The sequence below is a fragment of the Peromyscus eremicus genome, chromosome 8a (assembly GCF_949786415.1).
Source record: "Peromyscus eremicus chromosome 8a, PerEre_H2_v1, whole genome shotgun sequence".
Classification (NCBI taxonomy): Eukaryota; Metazoa; Chordata; class Mammalia; order Rodentia; family Cricetidae; genus Peromyscus; species Peromyscus eremicus.
The window spans coordinates 58237697-58252298 of NC_081423.1; the positions used below are offsets into that span (position 1 = coordinate 58237697).

General features: G+C 51.6%; 2 protein-coding genes across 2 annotated transcripts; both read right to left on the minus strand.

Moving 5' to 3' along the window:
• Positions 1-1471: 1471 nt before the first annotated feature.
• On the minus strand, positions 1472-2825 carry Ovca2 (OVCA2 serine hydrolase domain containing). The gene is made up of 2 exons (XM_059271198.1): positions 2521-2825; positions 1472-2255 (listed from the first exon to the last, which is right to left on the minus strand). Exons 1-2 carry the CDS (start codon positions 2702-2704, stop codon positions 1756-1758), a joined length of 684 nt encoding a protein of 227 aa, XP_059127181.1. The 5' UTR covers positions 2705-2825; the 3' UTR covers positions 1472-1755.
• Dph1 (diphthamide biosynthesis 1) lies at positions 2147-14266 on the minus strand. Its single transcript, XM_059271197.1, has 13 exons — positions 14149-14266; positions 10048-10200; positions 9878-9941; positions 8222-8343; positions 7521-7678; positions 7251-7372; positions 5479-5547; positions 4980-5136; positions 4754-4854; positions 3657-3735; positions 3106-3249; positions 2849-2955; positions 2147-2255 (listed from the first exon to the last, which is right to left on the minus strand). The coding sequence occupies exons 1-12, from the start codon at positions 14207-14209 to the stop codon at positions 2866-2868; spliced, it is 1320 nt and encodes a 439-aa protein (XP_059127180.1). The 5' UTR covers positions 14210-14266; the 3' UTR covers positions 2147-2255; positions 2849-2865.
• Between the last annotated feature and the right edge of the window lie 336 nt (positions 14267-14602).

Consider the following 14602-nt stretch of genomic DNA (forward strand, 5'->3'; position numbering starts at 1 on the left):
TTTCTCTATGTAGACAGGCTGTCCTCAAAGTCAGAGATCCTCCTACTCTGCCTGCATGCGCCACCACCCTGAAATTTCTGGGTCACTGACTTTAAGCATATACCATGTGCGTGCGTGCGTGCCTGGATCCTGGGGTTAGAGCCTCTGGAATTGGAGTTATAGATGTTTGTGAACTGCCATGTGGATGCTGGGAACTGAACCTGGGTCCCCTGAAAGAGAAGCCTGTGTTCTTAACCACCCAGCCAGTTCTCCAGGCCCTCCAGTCCACACTTGGAAACACTTCTCGGTCAAGGAACATATAACTGTGGATACCTTAAGTGTGATTGTTTTCCTTTTTTTTTTTTTTTTTTTTTTTTGAGACAGGGTTTCTCTGTGTAGTTTTGGTGCCTGTCCTGGATCTCCCTCTGTAGACCAGGCTGGCCTCGAACTCAACAGAGATACACCTGCCTCTGCCTCCCAAGTGCAGGAATTAAAGGCATGCGCCACCACTGCCTGGCTTAAGTGTGATTGTTAAAGGATGACGTGGAGTATTTGTGCCAGCCCCAACTCCTCCTCCCTAGAGGATACTGTGGCTTGGGACTAGGTAGGACCTTGTGGTGTCTTAGAAAAAGCAATGTTTGTCTTTCAGAGGCAGACATCAGAGGGCAGTGTGTCTACAAGTGTGCCTGGAATGGGCACTGAAAAAAGAAAACAGCAAGAGGGCGGTGATCCTTACAGTGCCTGGGCTGACTGCACTCCCCAGGGGTAAAACAGCCAGTCTACTTAGGCTTTCTCAACACATCAGTGATAATTAGCATAATCGATTATGAATAGCATTCACCTCAGAAACCCCTGTAGATCCTTAGGAAAAGGCAGTTTATTCTGTGCTGTCTTTGGCCCTACCCAACATCTGGTACTACCCAAGCCTTCAAGCTCAGAGTTCAGAGGGTACGGAAGAGAAAGCAAAGAACAGGGCCAGGAACCAAAAGAAACCAACTCCAAATTCTCAGGTATCAGGATCTAGGAAGCCTAAAAGCTAACGGACGACCCAGGCAGAGCCTTGCCAAGTGTTCTTTCCCCAACCTCTTCAGATGTAAAAACTCTGATTCTGTCACCAAGACCTCTGGCTTCTTTGGTCTGGGACTTAAGACTTCCACCAAAGGATGGTAAAGGCCTGAGTTGCCAAGCCTGATAATCAGAGTTCCACTCTGGACTCACATGGTTGGAGGAGAGAATCAACGCCCTCTGGTTCTCCTCTAACCTCCACACGGTCATGGCTTGTGTACGCACATACACAAAATAAGTAAGCAGAATTTTAACTTGTGTATGCACATACACAAAATAAGTAGGCAGAATTTTAAGACACAAAATTTAAAAAAAAAAAAAAAAAGTTCCACCAAAAGTGGAACAAAAATGTGTCTTGGGGCTCAGAACTGCAAGTAATTCCTAGCTTGGCGCTGCCCTGGGGTCTGTGCCAGGAAAAAGATACTCACAATCTTACACCACTTTATTGTGGGCCAATCGTAATGGGGCCTGCCCCTGCTTGCACATCACTCTCCTCTCACGGGCTTTCTGGCCTTCTTTCTCATGTTTATCACAAATGAAGTCTATTAAGGCTGCCTGCTCCTCTTTGCTCCAGTAAAGGGCAGGGTTTATGTGAGTCCTGAGAACTGAGAGGGTGCCACAGTGGAGAGTCCACCAGTTTAACAACAGGAGGGCATTACACAACTGGCTGCCAGAGCAAGTGGGAGCGGTCCAGAGACATTTGTTGACCCTTCACTCTGCAAACTGGTCCAAGAACTTGAGGTAGGCCTGACGCTGGGCTGCAGCTGCTGGAATGAAGTGACCACCAGCGTGGGTGAGAGTGACCGCGCCAAGGAATCGGCTAGCCAATTGCATACTCTCCTGAGAAGGGATAACTCGATCAGTGTCCCCAAAAACATGAAGCGAGGGCAGTGACAAGGGGCTCTGCGGGATGGATTCCTTAAAGCCACGGCCTCGGGGACAGAACCCCGACACAAGTATGATAAATCGCGGCAAGGGGAAGCGGGGATCGCCTGCCTGACTCAGGGCACACACAAAAGCTGCTAGTGCAGCCCCCTGGCTGAAGCCAAGAAGTCCGTCAAAAGGTCCCAGCGTGTTCAGGGCCTGTGCCACCGTTTCCAGGGCCGCCTCCAAACCCCTGCATGCTGTAGGCTCTTCCAGCGCCGAGAAAACATCTGCTTCCTGTTCAGAAAACCACCAGCCTCGAGGCTGCTCCTCCGGAGCACAGGGCCCTAGAAGCGGATGGGAGAAGAGCACAGGATCAGGGTTCGAGGGGACCAGGGAGAAAGAGCGGGGGCAAAGCTGGGGAAAGATGCGACCAGGAGACTCGGTAGGGAGAGGGAAGAGACTCGGTAGGACTGGACACAGATAAAGGAGAATATCTGGAAGCGCAGGCTGGAGCCCGAGTTAAAGGGGCTGGGTGACTTCGAAGAACCGAGAGGCCCCGGTGTTAAGGGGACCGGCAAGACGCGGGGCATTTCCGGAGGCTTGTCTCACCGGAGTCTGGCCCGGCGCCCTCGGGAGCTGCTGCCTCGGGGACCGGGTGCGGCCCGCTGAGGCACACGAGCTCTGCGCGGCCCCGCAGCGCCTTTCTCAGCGCTCCAGTCTTCTCACGGAAGCCCCGCTCGCTCTGCCGGAAGCCCGCCAGGCACAGCACTCTCAGAGGCCGCCGCGCAGCCATGCTGCGGAGCCACCGGAAGCGGGCCTTCCCCGGGCGGAAGTGGAACCTGGGAGGGGCGGGGCCCGGGCGGGCAACACCCAGAAGGCGGGGACTCGGAGAGGGCGGGGCTTCTAAGACAAAAAGGTGGGGTGTGGCCGTGAATACCTGCGACTCGCGACGTCTCAGGGAGCGGGCGGTGCGGTCCTCTGCTCTGCGCAGCTGCAGCCCGCACAGGCCTGGGCTGGAGACGGGCCTCTCGACCCCTGCTGCACCTGAGGTGGCCCACAAAGCCAGGTCTCACTACTGCGACCTCTACCCGGCAAACTTGCATTTTCCCGGGCGTCCTCAGGGCGGCGGCCGTGGCTCACGTCGCTGGGGAGTCAGCCTAAGTCAACTCCGCCATCGCTGAAGTCCCCGCCTACCTTGCCCGGCTGGCCCGGCTGGCCAACACCCCGGGGCCCGGGGTCCCGACCGTGATTCACTGTCCAGGGCCCTAAGGAGCTGCCTGCGTAGAAGTCCATAGGGTAGGGCTGCTGCCAGGAAATGTCCTTCAGGGCCACGGCCGCCTAGAGAAGAAAAACAAGACAAAGATAGCAATCCTTTTTTTTTTTTTTTTTTGCCTCTGCATTAGTAAATTTGACCACAGCCTAAGAAAGGTAGTATTCTTCTTAGGATATAATTATTATATAATATATACTACAAAAAAAAAGAAGAAAGAAATGTGAGGTGAGACTCATTTACACAGTGAGTCAGGTGTGGCGGCTCTTGCCCTCCCAGCACTCCCTAAACTGCGGCCAGTCTGGGCTACTACCAACAGTATAGACCAAGTATCAGGACCAATTCTTAAATACAAACAAAAAAAGATGGTGACCCAACCTTGGAATGTGCTCATGATGCCAGCCATCTCCCAACCCTCTCTTGACAGGAGGTACAAAGCGCACTCTCCTGCAGATTTTCCAAATGTGGTTGTTACCTCGTAGGGTGTCAGCAGTGGCTTGGGAAAGGCTGAACCCCAGTCAATGGAGAGGCGTGGACATGCCACCTGCACCCACCTAAGAAAAGAAGTTAGTAAGACTTGACATGGAGGCCACCTCTTTCTGAGGTAACCACACTGAAGAACATGACCATTGTCAACAGGACGTAGTGATTCTATTGTTGTTAGTACTATACTGTTGGGAAGATAACTAACTCTAAAGTGCTTGCCTTGTAAGCCAAGGTCTTGACCTTAACTCCCAGAACCACTGCACTAATAAATAAATAAATACATAGTGTGTGTGTGTGTGTGTGTGTGTGTGTGTGTGTGTGTGTGTGTGTGTGATATACACTTGTACCCCAGCACTAGGGAGGCCTAGACAGGTGGATTGCAAGCTAGCCTACTTGGCAAGCTCCAGGTCAGTGAGAGACTGTGTCTCAGAAAATTAGAGAGAAAGAGAGAGAGAGAGAGAGAGAGAGAGAGAGAGAGAGAGAGAGAGGATAGCACCTGAGGGTGGGCACTAGAGCTCCACACATGCAAAATTTGGAAAAAAATTTCCAGCCGGGCAGTGGTGGCGCACGCCTTTAATCCTAGCACTCAGGAGGCAGAGGCAGGTGGATCTCTGTGAGTTTGAGGCCAGCCTGATCTACAAAGCAAGTTCCAGGATATCCAGAGCTATTACACAGAGAAACCTTATTTCAACAAATCAAAAAAGAACAAAAGGAAAGAAAAACTTTCACCTTAAGTGAATCAGGCTCAGGTCATCAGACCTTTACTCCATAAGCCATCTATCTGCCCGGCACCCTAAGGGCTTTCTGGGGGTAGTTCATGTGTGGGTAGTTACCTCCCCTAGAACCAAAGTTTGTACATAGTACCCTCACACACACTCATCCCACAAGACTACTATGATGGTCAGACAATGCAGGTGGCCCATGGTCAAGGGTGGCCCCTGCTGGATAGGTGCTTGATAAATACTAAAGTTTCAGGACCACACACGCAAGCCCCGTTGGCTGTAGCCTCAAGTCTGTGCTGGGCAGAACCTGATTTCTGAGCTCCCTTTAGCTGCTCACCCTACATGGGCAAGGTGGGGGACTTACACATCCACCCCGGGAAGTAGACTGAGCTTGCTGGGGAAGATCTCAGAGAGCAAAAGCCTCACGAAGGGAAGTCCCAAGTCTTTGAGCCGAGATTCCAAGTGCTGTTGGAAGAAGGAGGCCCAGTTGGAGTCTCAGTGATGAAACAGCCAAAGCGAGATACTTTGGCCTACAGAGTTTTCCAGCTACTTTCCTGTCAGCCCCCTTCTCCTGATGCTAAGCCTCTCACCTCCAGGATCTTGGGACTACCCTGTCGGCCCAAAGTTCCCAGAATGAGGCCCCAGGACTTGGCTGAGCGTGCCGCAGCAATGGCTTCCTGGCGAATGGCCTGCATGCGCTGATGGTCATAGTGCTCTCTGGATAGGACTTTGCTGTACGGGTCGTACCTGGAAAAGTTGCCAGGGTCACTGTGACAGCCAGAGTCACACTGGCTAAGAGCTTTCCTGACACAGGATCTAAGCAAGTAATTAAGAAATCTGGCCCCAGGCAGGAATAAGGATTGTAATGAGATCAGCCCCACAGCTAGAGCAGGGGAGAGCAAGGCAGTGTTTTAGGAGCTTGGTATGACTCCCAGGGAGGCCACAGCAGTCCTGGGTCTAAATTCCAGAGGTGCCTCAGTTGGGGATGGCTGCCACTTAGTGAACAGGGAATGTGGAATAGCCTGTTGCAGGCCTCCAGGGCAGAGATTCTCACCCTGCCTCAGATGGCCAGCCCTCCCCAGCCCATACCGGTAAGCAGGGACATTAGGGTTGGCAATCATGACAGACTCCAGATGGAAGCGGCCATCTCCAAGATACCTACAGGGAGGAAAGAGTGTGTAAGTGTGGTATGGGGTAGCACAGGGGGTACCCTGGCTTACAGGTCCAGATGACTGAGTCCTCAGCCACCCATGCTGCTGAGACAGTCCTCAATTCACCTTAGGCTTCTCATATGTACAGTAAGGACCTGGACTTAGATGCCTAGGAAACACCTCTAGCTGTGTATCCAGGCTTCTGTGGGAAAAGTAAAGGAAGTGCCAGGGCCAACCAAAGGCCACCTGGGCCCAGGAGAGCCTATTTTGAAAGCTGAGGGACAGTTTCTCTTTTATTAAGATCAACACAGACATAAGAAGTTGTGTTCAAGTTGTTATTTCTACTCGGGGCTGGAGAGATGGCTCTTTCAGAGGACCTGGGTTCCATTCACAGCACCTGCACTGTGGCTCGCAGCCACCTGTAACTCCTATCCTAGAGGGCCCGATGTCCTTCTGGCCTCCACATGGACCAGGCACACCCGTAGCAAACAGACATACATGAAGGCAAAACACTCATACAGGAAAAATAAAGAAGCTGGGTGGTGGTGACCCACCAGGCCGTGGTGGCGCACGCCTTTAACCCCAGCACTCGGGAGGCAGGAGGAGGACCTCTGAGTTCGAGGCCAGCCAGAGCTGCACAGGGAAACCCTGTCTCAGAAATCCAAAGTAAATAAATAAAGACCTAAAAAACTTTAACTGTATGTTATATAGGCCGAAGAGGAGGCTCCAGGGTGCACAGAGGCTACTCTTGAACCAAACCAGCACTGGCCCAGTGCCGAGTTACAAGAGCTGCTATTTCCTGGTCTTCTGATTTCCAGGCCCGGACTAAGTAACTAACACACCTACACTGTCGCCATTTACAGGAAACACCCAGGGTCTAAGGACCTTATATACTTGCTCAAGCCAGGTATAGTGACTCATGTCCTTTTGCTTCTTTTTGTTGTTGTTGTTGTTGTTTTAAGACAGGGTTTCTATGTAGCCCTGGCTGTCCTGGAACTCACTCTGTAGACCAGGCCAACACTCAGGGTATCTCCCTCAACACACACCTTGAAGCCCCAGATGAAGAGCATCCATTATACTGGCACGCGTCACACGTACAAAGGGAATGGCCCTCAGGGAACAGGACTGCCAGGTGTGGGCTGTGGAAGGCCTGAGGGGCTAAGGGCAGGAGTATCCTATGCAGGACCAGTACCCAAAGCTCCCGGGGCGGGACTGAGTCAAGTGCCCCTCCCACCTTTCTTGCCATTAGCTAGGAAAGAACTCCCCTCCAGAGGAGCTGTCGGCTCTGAGGCTGGCTGCATTCACACAACATTAAGCATTTCCATTACCTAAAATAATTAGGCGGCAGGAGACACGCTGCTCCCGCTTGTTAGCTGTCCGGATGCTAAATTAATGGGGCTGCAGCCTGGGCGTGCCCATCCATCTTCTCCAATTATATTCCCTCCATTTCTACCCATCCTGATCCCCCCATCAGGCCTTCGGAGTTCCGTCTCCACCCTAGGCATAGCCTTGTGGATGAAGGATGGAACACGGGAAGGTTCCAGTCAACCTGAAGTGTAGTCCCCACTTGGGCTCCATCTTGCAAGGTGACCTTGAGCACACAGGTTAGGAGCTTCAGACTCAGCCTCTTTTCCTGTACCAGGAGCCTCAGGCTCCTTCCCTGAGTACGTTTTGTGTGTCTCTACAAACTAGCCTCCATTTTTAACTTACACGAGAGCTTCCACATCCTTGGGTAGTCGAGGGGATGTGCAGCCTAGGATCTCCCCAGGGGACAGGGGCTTGCACTGTGGGACACTGACACGATAATCAGCTTTCAGCTCCTGTGCAGCTGCCTGTATTGATAATGAGGGACGGGAAACAAGTAGCTGGGAGAAAGCCAAGGCCAGAGAGAAGAGCCCAGAGCACCAGGCCCAGGAACCAGGAGCACCCTGGAGTACCCTCTCTGCCCCGTGGGAAGCCAGCAGTCCTTCATCTACTTACCTGCAAAGTTGACACAAACTGAATAGTGCTGACCAGAGCAAGTGAAGTGCCTGGGGTAAAGGTGAGGCGGACCGAGTCCAGAAGGTGGGCAGTATCTATGCGGATATCCACAAAGACATACAGCACACGGAAGTCTTGGACTGACGTGTCCATGGGAACTACAGAGAAGAGTTCAAGAAAGTGTTCTAAAAAGCAGGAGGAGCAGGAAGCCTGGCCCAGTCCCGGTCTTAAAAGTAGCCAGGACAGTGGCTTTGGCTTGGGAGGGATTAGGGGAGAAGGGCGGATCCCAGTCTCCTGGAACTCTTTCTCATCACTTAGCTGGGTACCCAGTCTGTTCTACCATCAACAGCCTTTCAAACACCTGCATCTGCCAGGTGTGGTAACTCACACCTGTAATCCTAGCATCTGGGAAGTTAAAACAGGAAGACAGCTGTTAGGTTCCAGGCCTTCCTGGGCTGCAGAGTAAGACTGTCTCAAACAAACAAACAAAAACATCAAACATGCTCATCTGAGACAGTAGCAGGATTTCCAAGGCAGCCAAATCCAGAGGAAAGAGTCACCAGCAAAGCAGAAAGGCCAAAGCCATCCTGGAAACCAGAAGGGATTCTGTGCTTGCAAGTAGATATAACAAGAAGAACCCATGATGGAGACCAGCCTGCAGCCTGCCTCCCTGCCAGGACTGATGTCCCAGCCCACCATACCTAGACAGCTGTGGCCGTAGTGCACCAGAAAGTCGACTCCCAAGGCCCTTGCAGTGAAGTCATCTACACAGCAGGCCCCATAGGTCACATCCCCCATGACCATCACTTCAGCCTCTGTGAACCTGGAGGGGTGGGGGTGGGGAAACAATGGTCCAGCGACACAAGGAATACGTGGGGAGACAGTCCTAACTCTGGAGGTGTCTCGGAACCCGGCTCTTCTTTCCCCACATCTTCTAAGTCCTTGAGTTGGCAGCTGCCAACCAACAGTAGGAGGGCGCAGCTGCCACCTCCCTCAGCCCTGGCAGCAGCTCCTAGAACAGTTGCTGTGCGAGGATATGTCTGCAGCACCCTGTCCAGCCCTAGACTGCAAGCAGGACCCCTACCCCACAGAAGTGCACGTGCAGAGTCCAACATGGACCCCAAGACTGATTCACCCTTCCCAGGGCAGGGAAAGATTCCCCCCACCCCCCACCCCCCCCAGCTCTGGCACAGTTGTTTGTGTGGGCATGGATGTATGGATACACATGGCCACCCCTTCCCCAGACCCCACCAGCTCCCCACCCTTAGGCAAGGCCATAGGCGCCCCCAAGATGGGGAGGACCCATGTACAGCTCCCCCACAGCACATGGCGCTGCCCACACTCCTCATGCATCAGGAAGAGTGGGCTCTGGACAGCACATTGTTATGAGATCTGCTGCCAGGCCTGAATCACTGGGGGGCAGGGTGGGTAGGAAAGACCCTGCAGCCCTAAACTCACGGCTGGGACAGAGCAGGGGGCTGAGCTCTCCGAGGAGAGACCGTACCTGAGCATAGATGCCGGCTTTGTGGCTGGGCTCCCCCATTCCTCCTCTGGGGTGTAGTGGGGGAAGCTGAACCGCTGCCAATCTGCCCCCTCCTCCACCCCCTTCCCCAAATCAGGCTGTGCACAGAAGCCGATTATTCAGCTCCTTAGAATGCAGCCCAGGCTCTGAGTCAGCCAGAGCACTTAATTTTTTATAGATTAAAATGTATGCAAATTGGCCTGAGCCCCAGAGAGCATCCCCGAGGGGCAAGAGGGTGGGAAGAGGGAAGTGGGTCTACAGTGGCAGGGAGGGGGAGGGGGAGGGCAGCAGCAGGGAAGTAGGAGGTTCTCAGCAGGAGATGACCTCCCCTTCCTTCATCCCCCCTCCCTGTGCTCATGCTGGCTCCAGATGGCTGAGTGCTGCTCCCCCCACCCCCCAGCAATGGCTCATTGTCATGAAGAAACTTAGAAGGAGGGGGGAGAGGAACTGAATACCTTTCCCTAGGCATCTCTCTCCTCTGCCACCCATGCCTACTCCCACCCAAACTTGAGTCTGAGAAGAAGATGCACCCTCTTCCACTCCCCAGCCCCTCATCCCCCACTCTACCCCCACCCTTGACAGCCAGACCCTCACCCACTTAGGTTCCTCCCAGATGCTACCACCTGTTCTGACCTAGAAACCAGAACTAACTTCTTTGCCCTTGTCCAGACTATATAGGGGAAGGGAGTTCTGTGTTGAGTTTTCCCCTTTGTGTGCACGTGCTTGTCGGAGGCTCAGAGGCTAGCCAATGGTCCAGAAGAGGAGATGATGCCAGCAGGCATAACTAACTATACTGGGCAAAGACTCGGCTTGCTCTCCAGTGCCCAAGCCTCACCTTTCCAAGATATCCACAATGGTGCAGGCAAAGAGGAGGAGGCCTTCTGGCATTTGTAAGGCCACTGCAAGACAAAAAAGACAGACATGAAAGGCAGAGGGCCAGAGATGGGACACAGGGACATGGCTGTGTCTGGGCAGGCACCCCAGCTCCATCCTTTGGGGGCTCACCCTTCTTGGCCTGGGCTTGTTGGATCCTCCAGATGGTCTTGGGGATCTCAAAGTTGTAGTTAGAAGGCAGGGCTTGGACAGCAGCCTGCAGCTGGGGGTTGTTCAGGATCTCAGGGGGGATCTGATTGGCCAGTCGACCCCGAGAGATGCGACCTAGAACCAACATAAGGCCTGAGTCTGCATCTAGACCACAGGCAGCCAGAGTCACTTCATCTGTTGACTCTAGACTGAAGACCCAGATTCCACACACAAAGGACATCCACCCAGCTTTTGCTTCAACTGAATTCATCCTACAGACAGAGACAGCCCACAAACCAGGGGAAAAACCTGCATAATTTACTTCTATGCTGTGAGATTATGACTAGCAGTCATAAATAGGGGTATGGCTCACTCCTCAGAACTAGAAACGGCACAGAAAAGACTAAAAAGCAAAGGAGAGTGAGTCTGTTGACCCAGAAGTCCCATGGACTTGGCCCACACTGACTAATCCATGCCTTCATCCCCTCCTCATTTAAAAGGGCAATAAAGCTGGACGTGGGGTGTACCCCTGAGGCAGGAGAATCAAGTGTCAAGACCAAAACAAGGGCAACATAAAAACCTTGTCTCAAAAAACCCAAAAACCCATCTCTAAATTTGAGGCTAGCCTGGCCTATATATAGCGAGTTCCAAGTCACCCAGCGTGACATAGAGAGACTCTGTCTCAGAAAACAACAAAAACTCCCACAAAAATCGAGGGTGAAGAAAAGGTAAGGTGCTTGTCACACGGGCATGAGAAGTTCAGTTCAGATCCCCAGCACCCATGCCAAAAAACACTGGTCTCACACACACACAAAAGCCGGGCAGTGGGGGGGTGGGGGGTGGCACTCGGGATCTCTGTGAGTTCGAGGCCAGCCTGGTCTACAGAGTGGGTCCCAGGACAGGACAGCACTGTTACACAGAGAAACCGGTCTTAAAACCGCGACACACATCCGCCACCCCCCACCCACCCGCAAAAAAGGCTGGTCACCACGCAGTCCTGCAATCCCAGTGTTCAGCTTGTTGGACAGCCAGCCTCGGCAAATCAATGAGCTCCAGTTTCACTGGCAGACTGAATCAGAAAAGGAAAGTGGGGTGCTGGAGAGCCGGCTCACAGCTGTGAGCACTTGGTATGACAACAGCCTGTAACTCCAACTCCAGGGGATCCAACATCCATTTCTGGCCTCCTGGGGTCCCTGCTCACGTGTGCATACAAGAAACACACACATAAATAAAAAATAAATCCCCCCCACCCCTGCCCCAGACAGGGTTTCTCTGTGTAGTTTTGGAGCCTGTCTTGGAACTCGCTCTGTAGACCAGAATGATCTTGAACTCACAGAGATCCTCCTGCCTCTGCCTCCCAAGTGCTGGGATTAAAGGCATGCACCACCACTGCCTGGCAAAAAATAAATCTTAAAAAAAATATATAATAATAATGGAGCTGGAGAGATGGTTCAGTGGTTAAGAGCACTGGCTGCTCCTCTTCGGGCATGCAGGCATATATAAAGGCAGAACAATGTATATATAATAAATAAATATTAAAAAGAAAAAAATCTATTGGGGGAAAAAATGAAGATGGAGGACTGGAAAGATGACTCAGCATAAAGGTACTTGCCTCTAAGTCTGAGAACCTGAGTTCAATTCCCTGAACCAATATGGTAAAAAAGAGAACTGACTCCCTTGAGTGATATCATGATCTCCACACATGTGCTGCTGCACATATACATAACAAATACATGTTTAGTTTATTTTATTTTCTGAGACAGGGTCTCTCTGTGTATCCTTGGCTGTCCTGGAACTTACTCTGTAGATAAGGCTGGTCTCAAACTCAGAAATCCACCTGCCTCTGCCTCCCAAGTGCCGGGATTAAAAGAGTACCACCATGCCTGGCTTAAAAAATATTTTTTTTTAATTAAGAAGGGGAGAAATCAAGGTACCTGACACCGACCTCTAGCCTACACACACATACACACACAATTAAACTGGGCATGGTACAGAAGGCCTGTAATCTCTGCTACTTAGGAAGTTAGGCAGGAAAATAAAATCAAAAGTTCACAGCTAGCCTGAGCAACTAATTGAGACTTTGTCTCAAAATAAAAAGTAAAAAGGATTAGCTGTATAACTCAGACTGCTTGCTTAGCATGTACAAGGCCCTGGGTTCAATCTCCAGTATCTGTCTCTGTGTGTGTGTGTATGTGTGTGTGTGTGTAACTTTTTGTTGTTGGTGGTGGTGGTGGTCATGGTGGTTTGTCTAGGCTACAGTGAGTCTCAAATTGAGTCTCACAACAGCCACAATTGGGGGCGGGGCTGGGGGCGGGGCAGCTCAGTCATTAGAGCACCAGCTGCTTTTCTAGAGGTCCTGCGTTTGATTCCCAGCACCCTCATTGCGCGGTTCACAACCACCTGTAACTCCAGCTCCAGAGGAGTCTGACAGGATCTTCCTACCTCTTCTGGCACCCACACTGGTGACACACATACACATAAGTAAAAATAAACTTTAAAAAAAAAACAAAAAACTTTATTTTTAATTAAAGGGAAATAAGCACCATACATTGCATTGACTGAACAAGTTCCCTAGTCTGTGGCCCTTATGTTCAACCTAGGAAGGCCAGAAAGAATACACTTTAGTACCATCAGCGGACAAACAGATAAGAAGAGTGACTTTACACCTTAGGAGTAACACTCTAGCCTGGGCAGAGAGGTATACAAATAAGGCCTTGAAGAAAAAAGAAAATACTCAAGCCAGCAGCTTAGTGGGTAAAGGTGCCCGCCTCCAAGTCTGAGGACCTGGGCTCCATTCCTGAGCCCTACATGGAGAAAACTGACTCTTCTGGTTGTTCTTTGACCTCCCCCACAGGCACTGGGACACATACCGTCAAATAAGCATAAATAATGTAAAATAAAGAAAATGAATGTGTTTTAAAAAAAAAACTAGGGGCTGGAGAGATGGCTCAGAGGTTAAGAGCACCGATTGCTCTTCCGGAGGTCCTGAGTTCAATTCCCAGCAACCACATGGTGGCTCACAACCATCTGTAATGAGACCTGGTGCCCTCTTCTGGCCTGCAGTCATACATGCTGTATACATAGTAAAATAGTAAATAAATAAATCTTTTTTAAAAAAAAAAAGAAAAGAAAAAATAAATAAATAAAAAAACCTAAATTTAAAAAAATACTCAATTTCTGGTTTAAAAAAAAAAATACTGAGGCTCATCAGCAAGGGCTTATCCTGGACATCCTATTCTCCCCAGTATAGTATCTCACTAGGAGCCAAACAGTTTGAAGATGTGAAAAGACAAGAAATTAATTTAGTCATCCCATAACTACAGAGCCGGTGCTATGTATCAGAACTTCTGCTTGGGCACCCATGATAGAAGGGACCCTCCCAGACCCGTACTTGCTTCTACTGTGGCGGAAGGGAACCCTGAAGAACTCTATAGCCTGGTAGGCTGGGGCCCTGAGACAACATTTAAATATTATCGCTGTCAGAGCGTTTGGTCAGTTGTTTTCATGGCCTTGAACAAACTAGCTTAGACTCGCCGGCTTCTCCGCAGAATATCTTAAACAGGTCTTTTTGGACATGGCACCTCCTCCTTTATCAAGGCTGTCATCTTCTGTGTGCATCAGTATCCCCTGCCCCCCAGCTGAGTAGAGATCCCTAGGTCAAGGGAGTATTCTAGTCCCTACACCTAGCACAGGGCTGGCATTTAGTGGGCGCTGCCTAGTGCCTAGCGAAGGACACCAAGCGCCTCTTCGCATAAATAAAAGCATTCCTTGTCCACTTGTAAAACGCACCACGGTCGGTCCCTTCCCCCCGGATCCGTCTTATCCGTCACGCTTCCGGGGTCAGTCTGCCAACCCGGATAGGGTGTAGTTTCGCCTTGAGGATCATAAACTCCCAGGAGGGACAGCTCTTCACGTCCCGAAAGACTGGTCCCTGGGGCTCTGGTGACTGGAGCCCAGAACTTCTAACAGCATGAGAGAGACTCTCGGGTCTCAAGGAGAAAGGAGTCACCTCCCGCCCTGTGCCTGACCGGGGGGTCCCACCCGAAATGCAAGGTCTGGAGGCCACAGCGTTGCTGCACCCACCTCTGCCAGGGCCCACTCGGCTTCCTGGCTCCGCCGTCTCCGACACAACCAGCGCCGCCATCACCCTGGAACCCACGTGGGGACCAAAAAGGCAGTGCTGGAAGAACGCAGAGAACCCAGGCAGCACAATCGACCGCCGAGCGGCCAGCAAAGGGCGGGGATTCGCGCAGGGCGGAGACTAAAGAGAGATGTGGGCGGTGCTACAATGGTCTGCCTTTGGTCCAAAAGGTCCGGACTCTGAGGACTCGCCCTGTCCCCTAGTGGTCTCAGTTGCCTTCTGAGCGACCTTGTCCCCATGCTCTTCCTGGCCTGGTTCTGCCGACCTACCGGGCCTTCCTGTTGCTCCCCACCCTCACCCTCGTTCTTTCTGGTAAGCAGTAGTCTGTCAGCCGACATGAACACCTTCTCTACCTCAGAGGACTGCTATCCCAACAAGATGGAGCCTTAGTGTCCA